The 19,163-nt window shown below is 37.9% G+C and overlaps 1 protein-coding gene across 3 annotated transcripts in view; it reads right to left on the bottom strand.

The window, feature by feature from the left end:
* Positions 1–6,769: 6,769 nt before the first annotated feature.
* Positions 6,770–19,163, bottom strand: part of LOC146681621 (gamma-aminobutyric acid receptor subunit beta-3-like) — a 51,340-nt gene continuing 38,946 nt past the window's right edge. For 2 of the 3 annotated variants that reach the window (XM_085449122.1, XM_085449120.1), the window contains exons 8-10: positions 13,287–13,534; positions 11,877–11,945; positions 6,770–8,528 (exon numbers count right to left, since the gene is read on the bottom strand). In XM_085449122.1, the coding sequence (XP_085305248.1) occupies positions 8,157–8,528; positions 11,877–11,945; positions 13,287–13,534 (689 nt within the window). In that variant the 3' untranslated portion in view covers positions 6,770–8,156. The remainder of the gene's footprint in view (positions 8,529–11,876; positions 11,946–13,286; positions 13,535–19,163) is intronic. The other variant, XM_085449121.1, reaches the window with a different exon arrangement.

Below are 19,163 nucleotides of genomic sequence, written 5' to 3'. Positions count from 1 at the left end.
CCTGGGGGCCTGATATGCTAGAAACAATTTCACAAGAGGAGAAGACTCTTACAAATCTCAACTTCAGTTTCTTTGAGGCAAGGCAAGACCTGCACCACTGCGAGTAGGAAGTTAGCCAGGTAGTCACATCTGGATAAACAAATCGACTGGATTTGCTATTTATACCTACCAACGCTTCCAAAACCCTGCTGCAACACATAGTTGGAAGCTTGTTCAAAAGGCCAGCTCTCTTTGAGGAAAAATATATGTATTGCTATCAACAAGCAGTCCCACTCACATGCCTCCCACAAACTGCTGAACAGTAATTTCTTTTATGATAAACTGCAGTATATCTTGGGGTCAGAACCCTTATATATATTATAAAGACACCAGAGGAAAAAGAAAAATTCTAATTTCTCACACATACCCCAAGGGACTTATACTGTAGAGCGTTTGGAGCAAAGAAAGCCAACCTCAGCTTTTTCTCAAGTTATTGTACGTTATGATATAGCCAATGTGTATTTTCTTTACCTGAGACAAAAGGAAGGTCTTATCCAATATACTAAAGAGGCCTAAAGTCCTCTCGGTCCTGATTTCCTCATGTGTATATGCTTTGATTTCAGTTTTGCATTTGAGTCCTGCATATTAAGGTCCTATCCTGCCTTGACTCACACAGCATTTTATGACACTTTAGTTATCATTAATCTCTAGCTCTTGTCCACAGTTTGTCTTTGGCCTGTCTCCCTCCTCTCACCTCCAACCAGTCGCAGCAGATGGCCGCCACTCCATGAGCCTGTTTCTGCCAGTTATTCCTTCCTGTTAAAATGGAGTTTTTCCTTCTCACTGTTGCCAAGTGCTTGATCATCAGGGGTCATCTGATTGTTGGGGTTTTCTCCCCATTATTTTAGAGTCTTCACCTTACAGTACAAGTGTCTTGAAGGGACTGCTGTTGCAGTTTGGTGCTATGAATCGAATCAACCCAATTCTTTATGAATAATAACTAAAGATTTAGACATTCACTTCTTTAATTATGAGACTTTACTGTTATCATACTTGAAACCGAGTTTTTTGGGTTTTCACAATCAAACTGCTGCAGTCACACTGACTTGATTAGAGTCTCCAGCTACATTTCATAGTATTAGCACAATAACTGAACTATTATGTCCATTAACCTTCACCTCTCCAGGTCAGAAATTGCTGGAAGGGGGCATGATTTCCTCTCTAATTAACTGCAAGTCTTGCTTAAACACTATTCCAGCACACTTGCATCACTGCTTCTCCCTTAATCTTTACCTTATTGTATACAAAAGCTCCTTAAGGAGACTGCTGTTGGAATATAAATGAAAGTCAATTCAGTTCAATTGAACACATCCTGCAACACTGAGAACATTTTTATTTTGCCGCAGACAGAAATGTTAGGGCATACAAACATATTATATTCAGATATAACTACAAGCACCTAGGGAAAACCCGTTCTCCTTGACGACAGCTAACATCCATGCCTATTTTTAGCTTCCAATTTTAGTTGAACAAAATAATTAAATTGAGAAGACTTCCCCATCTGTTTTCTCAGAAATATTGGTGCAGTGCCATTTTAAAAAAGTTTTGCATCCCTAAAATTTGGCATGTTTTCACATTACCTCATTCAACAAACTTTAGAACTATGTATGCATAAACAGTAGTGGGCCATGGAAACTGGAATCCAGCTTTGTGTTTTCCTGCTCTTCCTTTGAGCTGCCTGTTCCATAGGTATTAGACTTAAGTCAGTGAAAAATGATTCACTGCTTAGTTAAGGGTAAGCACATAACAGTATGTCTCAGAGGTATCTTTTTACAACTTGCTCCAAAGAAACTATATTATGAAATAGATAGACTAACCCTTGATGAGTTACATTGCTCAGATTACCTTTAAACACCCAGATGGCACATAAAAGTTATTTAAATGCAATGTATTATTTATACATGGTGTTCAACCTAGGTTTATTGTCTTTGAAGAAATGTTGTGCCAGCAGGTCTGTCTGAGCTGTGATCAAGTTTTGAGAGCCTTTGGAGCATTAAGATTTGATGCTGAATCTATGCCAGAAAAACTTAAACTCGGACTGACAGTACAAGTTTGTCTTTCAGCATTATAAGAAAACATGCAATCTGTGCTTTGAACACTCTGACCTGCAGGAATAACAACTTAATTTAGCTTGGAGAGAACCTTATTTTAGCATTTTTAAGGTAGCTAGCTAATCTACTAAAGATGCTACTATACACTTCAAGTCTGCTTGCCAATTCTTCCTATATCCAGGAACCTATGGTACTCTTGTAGATTATCACTCTGGCATGCATTCAGCAAGTTCATTTGACCATATGATGTATCCTAGTGTAAGTGGTCAATTACAATATAGATTTGAACTGAAAATGGAAAAAGACAGGAAACAAGTACCTTGTTGGAGCAAAATTGTCTGCTTCAAAACGAGATGTCATCCCCACCAATCTCTGGACTTGTTTCACTAGTTTCCCAAGTTTCTGTAAGGATTTCCCTAACTTTAGGAAGGTGCATTTTCTTGCTGTATGATGTATACAATACCAAGTACACAAGTACAATGTATATCATTTATTTGATGTTTTAACATGGAAATCTACCGAAAAAGGAAGAGAAACATACAGAGATATACAGTATAAATCTAAGCCTAAATACATTTTGTGGCAGCACAGAACATTTCACATTCCATTATGGGACCAAGGCCATACAACACCTGAAGTATTCAATGACTTTTTTTTATTTTTTTATTTTATTTTTTAATATTTATTTATTTATTAGATGTAGGCTCACACGGCATTGTGTCATTTCTAAAATGAGCAGCTGACAGCTCTTATAAATGAGTTTGCAATAAATCTTTTTTTTCTTTTTAATTCTCCAAAGTTACGAATTGTAGTTGCATGCATGATAAACAGGTATCTAGAGTTGATAACACTTGCCTTCTTTTACTCGTAAACTGCGCTTTGTAGTTCAGTAATTTAAAAAAAAAAAAGATTCACACATTGACCAGTTGTAATGCCAGCACATCATCCAAAAGTAATTCAAAGCAAACCAGTTAGCTAGGAAGATCTTTTTAGACACGTGTTGTAAAAGGTTTTTTCTTTAGCTTCCATGTTCAGTCTTATTTACACTAGACTGAAGCTTCATCAACATTATATGGGTACAAATATTGTCCTTCAAACTACACAAAGCAGTTTGAATCTTCTTTGGACAGACTTATTTCATTACTTTTTTGCATTCATGCAAGATATTCCCAAACAATGCTCTGTGACCAAGACCAAAGTCAAAGACATTTTCTTTTACTGTGTGTTCATTGCAAAACAACATGTAGCGCAATTACATACAAAGTCTAGTCGATGACGATGTGGAGACAAATTTGTATCTGAGTGAAATAAAATTGTTTCCACATTACTGGAAATCACTTGATGATTGAGCAATATTTTCTAGATTTCCAAAAATATTTTGTAGTCTCCATTTGTGCTGGTAACACACCGTTGGGTAAAGTTTTTTTGGAAAGATTTCGCCTTCAAGGGGATGACATGTCCAATACCAGATGAACTACTTCACAGAGTTACCGTAGAACTTCTAATATATTTAAAAGCTTTTGCTAGCTGGAATTATATTACGATCAGGTAATGGTCCAGAATGAACAGGGCCCAAAAGTGCAAATTTTGTTTGTTCTTTTTGACTGGCTTATGACAAAAACATAATATTTCCATTTTTTATTTTTTTCACAGATTTCAGCAAAATATTACAGATACTGTATTTGCAAAATGTAATAAATAAATATCTGGGTTTATTTCTCTTGAAGCATAAGCATATGCAACTATTAAAACCATTTAGCGCCATTAGTTACAATTCCTATTGGAGACCATATTACACACACCCTCTGTTGTGCTTCTGACTGGACTGCTGATAATTTTAGTATAATAGCATTATTATTGTTGTTATTATTATAATGTGAAGCAGAATGTCTGTTTCAGGTCATCTCTGGGGCAACTTTGTAGGGCTAGATGCTTGTTAGGTTGCATAAAAGCGTACATTTTTCTTAACTTTATGCCTAAGCAGACTTATGTATTATTTCGCTGCCATTTCTTTCTTGTACCCTGATCTTATTTGCCTCCAGGCCTGTATACACAGCAGAAAATGTGATTTGGGGTCACAAGAGCTCTATATTAATCAGTACTGAGGTCAATCCTTTTTCCAGTAAGCAAACTGAAATTGTGCAGAAACAATCCAAGTACAATACATTCAGTTCTTAGTCATATATCAACCTGTACAAAGAAAACTTGACTGATTGTATTCTGTCAACAAACTCAGTTATCAATAACCTTTTTTTTTCTCTACATGTATTCTTGTACATGCACAAATAGTGGATGTATTCCATGTATCTGCAATTGATCAAGAATGCTTCAAATGTACATCCTCAAGTTATAACTGGTTGATGGCTCTGCGACCTTAGGTGGAATGGCACACAGTTTGTCAAAAGAGTCTGACAGTAGAGCTATTTTTAATCCAGAAAACTATTATATGTTGACATTTGTCCATAGTTGAGCAAGCAGCAAGAAAACAAATAATCTACCAATGCCATTCCTTTCAGTGGCTCCATATCCACTTTCCATCACACATGCACATGCACACACTAGTAAAGCACCATCTTTTTACTTTCTCACTCTATTCTATTTGTCACTCACAATGTAGGAATGGGTGTTACATTCTGATGGAAAAATTATGATCATGGCTCATTATCCTCTCCCTGAAGAATGGATCTGATACATTCAATACTAGTATGTGCTTTTGTTTACACGACAGATCAGTTATCTTGGTCCATCTTCGGGCTCTATGGAATCCATTTGCATCACTCAGTACAGCTGAACATACATACAGTGTCTTGAGTGGAGTTATTGGGTAGGAATGTCTTCAGAGTGCCCCACAAATGGTCAAAACTAAACGGATGCGTGAAACAGATCTGTTAGTTTAATTCTTTCTACTAAATTATGTTAATTGCCAGTATGACAATCACAAAAAGATCCTTTTCATTTTGGGGTTGTACACGCAGGGATATATGAGATGTGAACAAAAACATCTGGGAACAGGCTCCCGAAGAAAATCAAAATCCATACCAGAGTTTAATTTGGCTGAGCTACTGTTCAAGGTCATTTTCACAGCACATCTTAAACGTACGTGTGTGTGTGTATATATATATATATATATATATATATATATATATATATATATATATATATATATATATATCTCAAAGGACTAAAACATGGCACCATGGATGATCATTTTTGTCACCACTGGTTATGGGTGTCAAATATGGAGCTTTAATGTTAATGTTTTAGCGGTTGCCATGTTTGTTTCTGGAGCCAGAAATGAATGAATAAAAAGATGGAGTCCTAAGTTAGCAGCTAATGCCAGCTAGCTGGTTGTGTTCATAAATTATATTGGTTGAACTACTTGAAAGGTCTCTACCTCACAGCAAAGCATCAGATAACCAATTAAAATGCCTCAAAAAGGCACCATGAAGAAACCTACAGTGAAGCAGTCCAATTTAACGACTGAAAGAAGTAGATGAGGCCCCACAGAGTCCAATCACAAGAACTGACAGACAATGTGATCATTGGTTTGAGCCCAAAACAATTATCCAGGTAGGTGAATTATAAGAAAATTAGCCCCATTTAGTGTTGCTGATGAAGTGGCAAACTATTCATAGAGACCAAAAGACTTTTTTGTACTGCCGATTTGTGGTTTTTAATTTATTAAAGTTGGGCAATTTATTTAGGGGTGGCTGTAGAGTAGGCCTTCCACTAACTCACAATTTAGGTTGGTGGTTATATCCCTGGCTGCATTAACACAGTAGTTCAGAATAGACTCATTCCTGCCGCTTGCATCCACAGCTTGTGATCACAAGTGAGGGCAGGGACATAGATCAACTGGCGAACTGCTCCAGTGCGAGCACGAGATCCCCACCTCATAGAACCAACAGAACCACATCATCTGCAAAAAGCAGTGATGAGATTCTGAGGGCACCAAAGTGGAAGCTTTCTGCCACCTGGCTATGCCTAGAAATTCTGTCCTTAGGTGTACACTACGTACAATTGCCTGTACCATGACTGAGCGTGATTGTTGTCTTACACAACTGGTGACATACTGTCATCTCACATGCCTTGTAGATTTGTTAATTACCCAACACAGTGATTTTCATCGAAACACTTATTGTGGAGTAAGTATTGGAATTGTCATCACTGGTGACAGGGTTACTGTCATACATTTTGTTGGAATTCACTGGTTTTTGCAACAGGAATTTGTCCAGGGATCAGCCAGTCAATGCAGACCTCTATGGTAATGTCTTGAGGGATCAATGCAGAACATTTAGCACGGAACTACAAAAACTGTGGTGTGTCAGCACTAAGTGCATTCAAAATGCATGTTTTCTTGACAACATCAACACAAATCTGTTTGCTAGATTTGCTTCATCCAGATTATGTAAAAGAAAATCAATCTGAAATGTTGAGATACTTGAGTGGATCCAGTGAGCAATAGAGAAACACAGGACTTCTGTTAAGTGACCTTAAAATGCACTGTTAACAGTGAATGGTACGTGAGAAGATAACCTTGAACTAAAGTCTACTGAGCCAAATTTTAAATTTTCAGAGGCCCATCCCTGGAACTTTTTGATCCCACCTCTCACAGCTATATATAGATATATATATACATGTATATATACATATACACATTTATATACACACCTATGAACTTATGTACAAAAAATGGGTCTTTTATTCTATTACCACAACGGAGATGGCGCAAAAGAAAACAAGAATAGATTAGGAACTCAAATGAAGACCTCAAGATGCAGAGTACAAAAATATCATAATATTTCATGAGATAAGTAATAACTGTATTGCCCAAAAGGCCCTTGGCAGTTTTCTTAAACAGTTTTTCTAGAATGTTGGCGAAATTTAAGTGCAATTCTGTCATGCTATCACTTGAAAAGTGTTGTTGGTTGAAGGTAGAAGAGGAAAGAAATGGCAGTTGTCATAGTTGTGCTTATTATTTTCTATTCCCCTTATCAAATGACCAAAAAAGTTATTTCAGCGACATTTTTTTTGTTTGGTTTTTAAGAAAAAGACACCCAAAAAATTCAGAACCTGAGTCATAATCATTCTGAACAGAGGACAAAAACCTCCGCTTCAAACTCCTAACCTCCAGCTGGTCATCGGTGGTCAGTCTAGGGTCAGTTCTAGGGTTCTGTTTAATTAACATAGGAAACGGGCACATTTGAAGAAACTATGTTACCTTTCAAATGAAGTACATTCATTTTGGCCGTACAGTTTTTTTTCTGGATGTTCCAAGTAGGTGATAAAGTCTTTAAAAAAGGGTAGATGTTAGCCTAAACCTACCCCTAAATGGGTTGCCAGTGACCTGGGGGATGTTAAGAGTTTGAAGATATTGTGTTTGGGTAAAGGTTTACCAGTTCAATGCATGATAAATTGTATTTAGTAGGAAGTATATTATTAATGCTATAAACAAACACACATTGGTTTGTTGCTGTGAAGTTGTGCTATTACCGAAGGCAAAAAGTACTCATTTTTTTTTCTTCTACGGCTGATCATTACATGCATTAATAGTGCATAGGGTAAATGATTTCTAGGAGTTGCCTGCACTTATCTGATCACCTGTGTAGTATAAAGATTTCTTACTTTTTTGATTAGAAAAATCTTTAACTTAACTGGTTCTTGTTTCTTTTTCTTTTTTGCAAATACTGTAATATTTATTCAATTGCTGGCTTTGTATCTTGCTATTTACACATTACTGAGAGGGCAAATGTGTTGGGAAATGACTGTCACAAATCCCAATTACAGTACATACTTTCAAAAATAAAAAGAACTCGGTACTAAGGGTTCAAACACTGCAAATATAAAAACAACTTAAATGAGAACTTGGTCCAAAACTCGGTAGTCTTTTCTCAGTCTCTTTTTCACTTTTGTCTTATTGTGTTACAGTCTTCAACGTGGCAGATTCCATCATGTATAAAAGCAACAGAGAAAAGGAAGAAAAACAAATGAAATGAAAAAAGTCACAAAAAAAAAACAACAACAAAAAAACAAACCAGAATAAAACACCTCAACAAAACAGTCCAATCAGACATAGTAGAGCCAGTAGATGAGGTTGAAGATTGAGAACACGGAAGGGAAAATGATCCGTGACCAGCGATCAATGGCATTTACATCCGTCAGGTCGGGGATTTTGATTTTTAACTGCGAGGACCGCCTCCGCAGGCGGCTGCGTTTCATCTGAGCGGAGCGGTCCAGGGAGTGACGGCTAGCAGAACATGGACCGACTCCGCCACTCTGCTTGCGATACTGGATGTGCGATGAGGCAGTGCTGTCCAGCTGCACCATGGACTGAGAGTTCCTAATGTCTGCCACGCTGGTGGTGATCTCACTTCCTGCCACTTCATTATGGATTTCCAGGGTGGTCAGCAGAATGTTCCCATGACCATGTGGCTCTGCCTGAATGGAGAAAGAAAACAGTTATGAATATCAGCACTTTAGGAACCTTCCCTCCAAGACCAAGAATTGAAGGAATCCTGAAAGAAAGATTTTCATGGCTGTCTGGGGTTTAAAGTCCGTACCACCCGAACCCTAGCTCCATTTGTTGGAATGATTATTTTTTTGTTTCTTGGGAGAAGAATATAATTAAAAAAAAAAAAAAAAAAAGCATTTTCTGATTGCCCCTTGAGTGAGTATTAGCATTATTGTTAGGGTTGGGTCCCATCACCTTTGCAACCTAGCCCTCAAACGGTTAAAATATCTTGCATTGAAAAACGGAACTAACACTAGGAAAACAGGAAAACATACATTGCAATACAAATACTGAAGTAACAAATGGGCCTTGTTAGGCTCATTGCTACTTTGTTTCCACCAGTATGACATTGCATCTATTAGGATGCAAAAATGGGAGGCTCCTTTTAAAGCACTGTTACGCATTTTCTTTTCTTTTCTCATGCCCGACCTCATCTGAATTCCCCCATGAGATTACATATCAAACATTGTTTTTTTCTTTTATCTGAGCCCTTGTGGTTCAAACACTTTCAAAACAAAGTGTTGAAAAAGTTTCGAGGATTATTGTATTTCTTCAAAGGATGGATGGCTTAGTTTTACTCAAACTCTGCATCACATCATATAAAAATAAATAGGAGCTACCGTAGACTTCATATTAATGTTGATTTTGGCAGCTTACATAAACAAATGTATCTGTCAGGCATTGTTGACCTTTTCTGCATAAAGCCCACACAATTGTTCTATGCAATCAAAGTGAGCTTGTTCTATCAGGTGGCAGTAATGGAACATCGGCTGTCCAAAACAAGGCTAACCAATAATCCAGACTGGAAATATGTAACACCACCTGACATTCGGAGGACACTGGTCTTTATTTTTCAAGTTGTAAAAGGCAAATTATTGTAACTTTCAACTTTAAATTCACAGTATGAGATGCCCTCTTTTTTTTTTAAAAAAAACAAACCCATTTTTGAGTAATTTTCGATGGCTAGCTAGCTAACTTAGTTGCATGTCCGTTAACCTTGTTGAGTTTCATTAATGCACGAACACCATTCTGATTGAGACCATAAACTCAACTGAAAAGTATTTCCTGAGGTCACAGATAAGAGACAAGTGAAGAGTCATTTTCCATAGAGTTTTGTCTCTGTGGAGTTAGTCAGGATTACTCCCTCTACTCCTTATTCACTCCATTGTAGCAATGGTTTGGAGAAGCTACAACACACTTTGGCTGAATAGCACGTTGAACGCATTTACTATATGGAATTAGGTCTTCAGTTTGCTAAAATCAAAAATGAGAAAAAAAACAAACAAAAACATATTTGTCACATTTTAACATGCAAATATTCACAGAATTGACTTTTTTTTTAAACATTGTGACTATAACTGTAATCATGTTGCATTGCTGCTGCACATTAATATGCCAATATAGTCCATGATAACACATTAAATTGCTAACCTGATACATCAGTTGAATAGAAGTTATTTCAGTTCATTCATTGTCATATTCAACAGTTAAATTCAACACAAGATACAATACATCATAATCCATGCTTATGATTATAGACAAATCAACATTAATGAAAAGTAGTGATTGCTCATGCAAATGTAGCAACTGTGGAAGTCCCATCGTTCCTTTTTGTTTGAGTTAGAATTAAAACTGCTGCAAGAAGCTTGTTATTGTGAGGTGTTTGATTTACTAATTATTAGCCTATGCACTACCCCATCCAGAAGTTTTATTTTTCATGTGCTATACACTATATTATATTTCAGAATATTTTATTGTTTTTTTTAAAGCACTGTGATCTATCTCTAGTCTGCTTACCTGGTGATGTGAAGCACTTAGCATACAGGCTTTTTTGGAAACAGGTTATACTGTTTAAAATGTCAATATACACTGATTTTCAAATCATTTAAGACATATTTTTAATTGGGAAGCATACGGCAACTTGCCCGTATGTGAAGGCAACGTTAATGCTGTACAGCAACTACAGATTTTAGAGCATCACATGCTACAATCCAGACGACACTATTTCCAGGGATGGCCTTAATTGTTTCAGAAAGATAATGCCAAAATGCATTCTAGAGATATGCCCACATCATGGCTCTTTACAAATTCCTACTCTCTCTCAGTTATATCATTTAAGAAAAGCTCTGTCAAAGAATGCCTTGTAGAGTGGTAAACATATTTTTATTGCAAATTTAATGAAAAATGTGCTAGATTAGCATATATTCTTAAAAAAAAAAACATTATGGGTTTAACATTTGATAAATTGTCTTTGTACTATTTTTAATTTAACACAGGCTTTAATTAATTAGTAAATCACTCATTTCTATTTTTATTTTACACAACATTCCAAATCTTGTGGAAATAGGTAGAAATCTATCTTTGTACTTATATTTAACATGTAGTACAGCTACATTTCTGATTTTAGTGCATGTACTGCTTTCACCAGAGTCTGACTGATTTATGGTCATGCCAGTAAATGACATTATTAGCTATTTGAACAATTTGATGGTTACGTAGAGATTATGCAATTTCCCTGTTGTCAATTGTGTCTGGGATGCCACAAACACAATAACCGAAGGAGTAAATAAATTAATGGTTATGGAAAAAGGTTAGGCAAATCTGTTTCTTTTGTGTGTCTAAAAGAAAAAATATACTATCTGATACAGCGCAATATCAGATTTTTAAATCACCAAATATGGGTATCAGTCTTAAATATCATATATCAGTCGGGCTACAGTAATCAAGAATTACCACATAATAAAAAAGCTTATGGTGGCTACCAATCATCACTAGACTCAATACAACTTTTTGGAGTGTAATAAACCTGAGGTTAAATATGAACTGTTTTTCAAGTCTTATGTTATTAAATCAAATAAAACAGTCACTTTAGTATCTTTCTTTGTAAATATGCTGCACTCGTTCCCTATATTCAGATTAATTCATTTGTTTTGTATACCACTGTGCATGGTGGGGGACCTCTGCAGTGACTACCCACTGGCAGGTGGACTGCTTCACCACATTCTTACATGCACTGTGAAAGAAATGGCTTCACTGATGACTTCGATGAGGAAAGATATACAGACAGCATGCATTCAAAATGAGCTCTGAAAGGAGGAAACAAGTCATATCAGAAACACCAATGTGGCAAATCTGCGATGTCATGGAGATGTCTGCGATTGCTCAGTTTATCACATGGATGGAGAAATATTTTTGCATCAAGGCAAAAGAAAACGCATCCATGTCTGCTGATGATGACGGCGAATTGAAGGGTCTCACTGAACAAAACAACTCACCGAGCGTGAGTGGCGAAGACCTTTAACCTGATTGGACCGTTTTAGGGACGCGGTCCTACTACCTGCCTCCTGAGGAGATGAAGATTTTCAGCCACATGTTGGGAACAAATGTCTGAAACTTTTTTTTCTCCATTTAACCAATATATTTTGTGACTGAACACTATGAATAAAGTAAAGCAGGTAAACAGCATACAACGTTCCCCTTTTGTTATACATATCCTGATATGTGAATATGAAAGTAAAGAAACTGATAATTATTCTTGAGAATAACTAACATACAGCTCCATTGACAGGTTTAGTTATCCTGCTAGGACTGTGGACATTCATATTTTTTCAGTACAACAAAAAATGTCATGTCATTCACATTTTTCACTCATTTTCAAAAGTGTCTAACAGGCAACAATCCCTAATGTAGTACCTCACTCTTAACTGTTGAAAAGAAAAGAATCCTTTTAATTTTGAGTACTAACAAAATGCATTTGGACAAACTTATTCCACATTAATGTCGACAAATCACAAAAGCCATCAATGGAGTTATAGAACAGCACATATTAGCCCTTCTTCTCTCCTATTTTCTTGGTGCTAAAGAATGGCCATATTGACCAGCAATGGCGCTGGTACTCACATACAGCTAGAGTTGAGCAGGTACAAGTTCTGAATGATCTGGTCCACTTTTACTAGCATGCACTGCCAAAAAGAAAAAACTAACTTCTGAAAGCAGCTACATATATCACATACAAGTCCAGCATCACACCATTTCATTTGGCAAGACATTTCTCTTCAGTGTACTCACACTCCCAGAACGTTTTGGCAGCGCACCAGCTGCCGTCCAGCCGTGCTGTCGGCTATATAGCATGCTAGCAGGGTTTGCCTTTAAAGCTAAATAGACAGTGTTCAAATTTTATTCAGTATCTACAACGTATTATCACCCACGCCACATTTTATCAGCCTTCCTGCCGAGCTAAATCCTGCAACTTCTCACTTCAAACTTATAGTATATACAAAGCCTCCTATTTGGGCCTGTCTATTAACTTTTTGAAGTTACGCAAACAGTGTAACGTCAGCAACACCAGCTACACTATGGCTACATTAAGCTTAGAAAACTCTTACCTACATGTTTACTGTCAGTAGTATTCAGGTGCTGGTAACAAAAAAATATCTTAAAACAATAAATAGTTAATTTTTAAATAACAATAACGATGGCATTTGAAATTAGAATGAAGAAGACTCGAAAGTTTTCATGTTTGGCTTTTGATTTTAAAGGCAAAGCATTTTCACTGCTGGCTTTGGTGGCAGATTTGAAATATTCACAAATATGTAACAAACTTCCCAGATTCCTTGATTTTCTCTGCTGCTGTTGTGATAATACACACCAGGTATCCAGTGATCAATAATCAAATTCAAACCTACCCTTGCCGCGTCGTACTTAGCCGCCCTCTCGTTGTTGGCCTTTTCTGCCTTCTCTGCCAGTTTCTTTTGCATTTGTGGGCCCCTCCCGAAGAAGATGTAGTTGACGAAGGCGTACTCAAGCAGGGCCAGAAAAACCATGACGAAGCAGCCCATCAGGTACATGTCGATAGCCTTAACGTAGGGGATCTTTGGGAGTGTCTCCCTCAAATGGGTGTTGATAGTGGTCATGGTTAGCACAGTGGTGATCCCTTCAAATAGAAGAAAAAACATTGTATTTTTGATCTATATATTTACAGCAAATGCCTACAGCAGAGACAACAACTGGTCTACAGATTCTCGGCAAGCACTAAAACACTTCTTCTTAAATAGAAAAAAGAGAGAAAATGAAATTGCCAGAAACGATCCTCAAGGCAACGCACTATATAGTTTGTATAGAACAGAGATGTCAGTAGCCCTCAGGAGATGTTAGCTATGGAAAATATGGTGCCAACTTTAAGAAATCCAAGTCTTGTTAAGGACGAACATGTCTACTTTAGAAAGACTAGGTAGCTGAACCAAAGGGATAACAATTGGTTGGACTGTTTATCTAATGAGGTGATGGACTGGGCTTATAAAACATGACTTAAGTTTAGTTGGTTTTATATTCAAAATCATCTTCCTGTGTACTTTTGTACCATTTGCTGGCACAGCCCCATCATCTCTAATGAATTTTCTCTATTAGGATGTTACTCTTGAAGTCTACTAGAATCCTGAAACAACAATTCACGTTTGCTCTTTCCACAAGTTTGAGATCCATGAAAGAAGGCACAGAGTAGGAGGTCAGCACGACGATCAAAAATAGAAGCCATGTCTTGACATGCTCATGAAGAAGTGATGAGGTTTTTGATTTATATGGATGCATTGTAGTGTTTTTATGCTATTGTACCTTGTTGAAAATAACAAAAATGCAGGTAGGTCTTCTGGGTCTGACTAAATAGACAATAAGAATCAAAAGAAAAGCTCAAAACATGTTAGACTGCAAAGAAGCTGAACCTAACATCTGGCTTACTTGTTGGGTGTATCTTACACACGAAATATTTAAAAACCCACTTGCATGTAGTATGCCATTGCTGCCCTATATAATCGCATATCTTGGCTTACCTCATTAAAACAAACAAACAAAAAACCCTCACCTCTCGGACTGTTATCCTTTTAATTGAGGCTTTTAAACTAATCACAGTAACATTACTGGATTTAGATCACTCAGCAAAATGTTTCAAAGACAAACTGTGGAGGAAGTCTGTTTTTTTTTTCTCCGAGGCTTCCTCATGACCAATCTTCATAATCAATCCTGGATGGTATATCTGATGCTTAATTAGTCCGAGACTGTCTTTAAACAGATGCTGCTGTCTCGACCGAAACCTTAAGGTCACACTGAAAACTCCAGCAGATGTCTTTGTCGTTACTACAGTAACAAGGCTATTTTTACAAAAAACATGTTTGTACTGTGGCTGTTTCCATTGCTAGTTACGAGCACGACTGACCTGGCAGAGAAAAAAAAAGATTATGGTGCTTGCTATCATCAAGAACCAGAGAAACAGCAAGAAATAGCAGCAAGGGTGAGGGCATGTATTTGATTTGAAAATCCTAAAACAATTTGCCCGTTGTAAACAGGATTAAATATAAAAGCGATCAGCAGGCACAAGCTGCTAGGTAGGTGCACAAAGTCTGCCTCATTGAAATTCAAAGGTCTGCCTTGTAACATCCAACTGCCCCCTTGGTTACCAAGCAGAAATAACTCATCAGAATAGTGTTGCATGTATCTAGCCCCCAGCTCCTGGTAACCTTAACTACTAGGGATAAAACACACCATTGACAGTAAGAGCACCTTCACACATGGCAGAACGACAGCATGAGGTGAGCCTCGTAAAATTATAGCCACATATAGAACTGGATGAGGGTCAATGCATTTTACGATGACCCCTGAGCACCCACCGTAAGAAAGGATGGGCAAACAGCATGAACACTGAATTCTCTTTAACTCACACAAAGGTTTTTGGTTCATGTGCCATAAAGTAGAGCAACGAGACATGGAGCAGTCAGAGGGGGGTCGCGGAGGAGGGTGCAGGAGAGCTAAGGTCTGTCCAAGCCTTCGTGTGATTTATTGGCACATTACAAGGCTAAACAGCACTCGCGTGTGTGCACTGCAGGTCTGAATGCGCATGAGCTTGCTCGCACGTGCACGTGCTCAGTGCCACCACCCGTACTGGATGGTGCAATCTGGTTTTCTTTTTTTTCCCTCCACATAATGACAGTCTTGTTCTTTATAGGTGTTCGCTGAGCTGTACCATTAATCTCTGTCCTTCGCTCCCTCTCTTCTTCCAGTCCTCACTTCCTTTCATTTGCCCCCTCCCTCGCTCCCTGTTCGGACAATTTAATCAAGGGGCCACGCGCATGTGGGCCTCCCTCCTCTTTCATCACGGTGTTACACTCTTTGGGGAGAAATATAGTTTGATGGGGTTTCTCTTGCTCCCTTTCCTTCTGGTCTCTCCCCTCCTCCTTCCCCCCACCTTGTCTTGTCTCATTGTTCCCCGCTTCTTAATCTTGCCATCATTTTGTGGTGATTTCCCTCTTTGCTCACGCAGCACATTTTTTTAAGAGTCCCCTCCCCCACCTTTCTCTTGTTATATGTCCCCAAATCTCTTTTCCACCCAAACAGCTGGAACAAAGGCGCACGGCAATCAAATCTCCTCTAATCATGTGCCAATAGGCCATTAGGAACACAGCTCCACATTATGAAAAGAGAAAAAGATATATTATACAGAATCCCGTTATGCCTGTAAAATGACAGGCACAGGAGGTAAATCAAAGCAGTGTTAATTGAACACTTCAATTCATCACTTGCAGACAGCGCAAACTGTCAGTCTGATAGGACTGCACGCGGGGCTTAAAGCACATAAAAATGTAGTAATACGTCCATAAAGATGTGGTTTGACAATCATTAGAAAAATGTCTTTGTTCTTCAAGGGGTACAGGCAGTCTAGTAGGACTGCAAACTAAACCAAACAGATATACTTACATCTTGGAAAGCTAAGAAAACTTGGCAGCAGTCTGTAGAGTTTCAGCTTTGGCATTTGAAGTTCTGGGGCAGAAAGCAGAACTCTACTGACATACTTCTACTTTTTCTGACATTAAAATTAAGTTATTTTAGTGCATGCGCAACAAAAGTGGTAACTAGCATGGCTGTTGAGGGCACTGGAGCTAAGTGACTGATGAACATGAACAGATGATTTTGGAGCAAATAGGTCTCTATCTCAAACTTTGGAAACTACCCCTTATGTGCCTTTGTAACTTAAGAGGTCACTCAGTAGCTTGTAGAGTTATTTTGTACCCTTAATGACAAGTTTTGACGCCTCAGTATATATCAATAAAGATGTGTTTTTTGGGGGGCTACTCCCAGTAGATGTCCAAGGGGTAAGAGTTAAAGATTTATCAGACCTTCTAAGTTCTCACTGGTGATCCACACATCAGTGGCCTCTCTGTGCTGAGCATGCTTTCCCCTCTGCGTGTGGGTTTTCTCAGGGTATTGCTTCTTCTTTCACAGTCCAAAGACATGAATGTTAGATTAACTCACGATTCTAAAGTGGCTTGAGGTGTGAATCTGAGAATGAATGGTTACCTGTCGGTTTTAGCCCTGTGACTGACTGGTAACCTGCCAATGGTGTATCCCACCTATCCAAATGGATAGATGGTTATGATATGTATTATCTAATCTAAAACAGCCTGACATTGGAATTGTAGCACACTGTCTATAAACTTTAACCTCTCAACATTCACCAGGTCAACATTAAACTGGTTAGATGTTAGATGAGGTTAGATGCTAAACACAGCCATCATCAGGAAGTATAAAATTGACCTTTCAAATCAACTCTCTTACATGTAGTCGGCCTTTTGCTAAAAGATCTCCATCTCTTAATAGGTAAAAATTCCATATGAAAATTTCAAAAGTTTGAACAAACATATACTGATTTCAAACTTATGTGTCTTATGTTACTCTAAAAGTGTTCTTGTACAGCTAACTGTACCCTAACTGTACACATAATACAAGTATGAATAAAGGTCCTGACTGTGGAAAAAAGCTTGCAACCAGATTAAGGTGCAAGCAGGTAATTTGTAACTTTGCAATCCTTTGGAATTGCTCAGGAAAATGAGATTCTCCTTCAAACAATTCAATTGTTTGCCTGCTGCCTCCTGGAATTGATTTCCTCCTGATCATTACACTGCTTTTACCGGCAGGTGTGTGCACACACATAGACACAAAGAGCAATCCATGCACACACACACAGCCTCTTCCACAATCAAGATATCTGCTGAAAGCTCAAAAAGGTCCATCAGGAGTAGAGAATGGACCTCTGGTTGCCTTTCGCCTGTCGAGCTACATGCCGGATATTGCAGCTATCACACATACAAAAAAAGCAGACATACACTCCAAGGCATACGATAATGACCGGATATTGCATACATGCCTTGACGAAAAGATACGTAAAGAAACCGTGCAGTAAAAGAGAAGTATATGCACACACACACACACACACACACACACACACACACACACACACACACACACACACACACACACAGATTCCCTCCAGGGTAGCAGGGGAACAGATGGATGCTGCTGAAAGGTAATGGATCAAAACATGTTTTCCAAAAAGCATTATGATGTGTTAAGGTCATTACTGGTCCATTATCTATCCTTACAAACTGAACTGAAGGACTGAAGCAGCAATCAATTGGCATGGCCAGATTGAACTATTTGGCCCCTGGGCAAACATTTACTGCTCACCCATCTCCAGCCACACCTGAAAGTTTCCGTCAAGTTTGTCCACAACGGCAGAGCAGCACTGCAGATTTATTGCCTGTCTTTGGATTTTGGACAACCAACCTCAAAAGGTCACCTTACACTTTTAGAAGCTGAATAATTACCCAATCAGTCATCAACTGATTCGTTTAAATCTTTAGTTGCAGCCAAACTTGACTACTTGTTGGCTACTACTGCCAACTGATTACAGTCTGGGATTTTAAAGGTCTGGCCCCTTCTGCCTTAATTTGCCTAGTTGGGATAGTTAAGTGTTATGAAAGCATTTTATGAAAAGTCAATAAAGGAAAACAACTACAAATATTCCTAATTCAAGATTAGCACATAAAGCTGTGCTTTCATTTTCCATGGCATCATTTATTTAGCACAACTTGGAATTTCTTTTTTTTTTTTGGAAAAGTTTGCCGGTTGCGGAGGCTTTGCTGCATGAATCCGTGGCTTGTTGCCAGTTCAGAGAGAGCCTTCTCTTTTCACTGTGAAATGGCTCCAAAATAGTCCCTGAAGGGTATCTGACAATGTTAGTTCTCTCCAACCACCTACAGCATCTCTAACAATGGGAAATCTTACTAACGAAAGGCTCACCATCTCATCATCTGTTTGGTTAAAAATGTGTTACTTAGTTTAACCAGTAGCGTTAAACAATGATATTTCACACAATTGTTATATTATGTAACACACTTTCTGACATATTGTTAGAACAAAAATGATTAGAGAACTAATAAAGACTTAGATCAGACTGCTCTAAAAGGTTATACTAATACTGGGGGACAGAGTGTAAATGGTGGTGACTATCCAGATAAGCAAGTAAGCAACACACAACTGATTGTGTATTACATGTTGAACTTATCTGGATTTATGCAGAGTGGCTGTCTGATTGCATCTATTTCATATCTAAATTATTTATCACTCCAATGCTGTAAAAAAAACACACATCCATTTTCTTTCTTTGTTGTATGTATGACTGACATTTCTTGCTTCGTAAGAGTAGACATTGCTGAAACACAAAAATTTGAGGAAAT

Source organism: Copadichromis virginalis, linkage group LG23, assembly GCF_057382275.1.
Source record: "Copadichromis virginalis isolate Kocher_CV1m ecotype Utaka linkage group LG23, C_Virginalis_male_GT1.1, whole genome shotgun sequence".
Lineage (NCBI taxonomy): Eukaryota > Metazoa > Chordata > Actinopteri > Cichliformes > Cichlidae > Copadichromis > Copadichromis virginalis.
The sequence above is the reverse complement of the archived record's forward strand: the minus strand, read 5'-3'. Positions and strand labels throughout refer to the sequence as shown.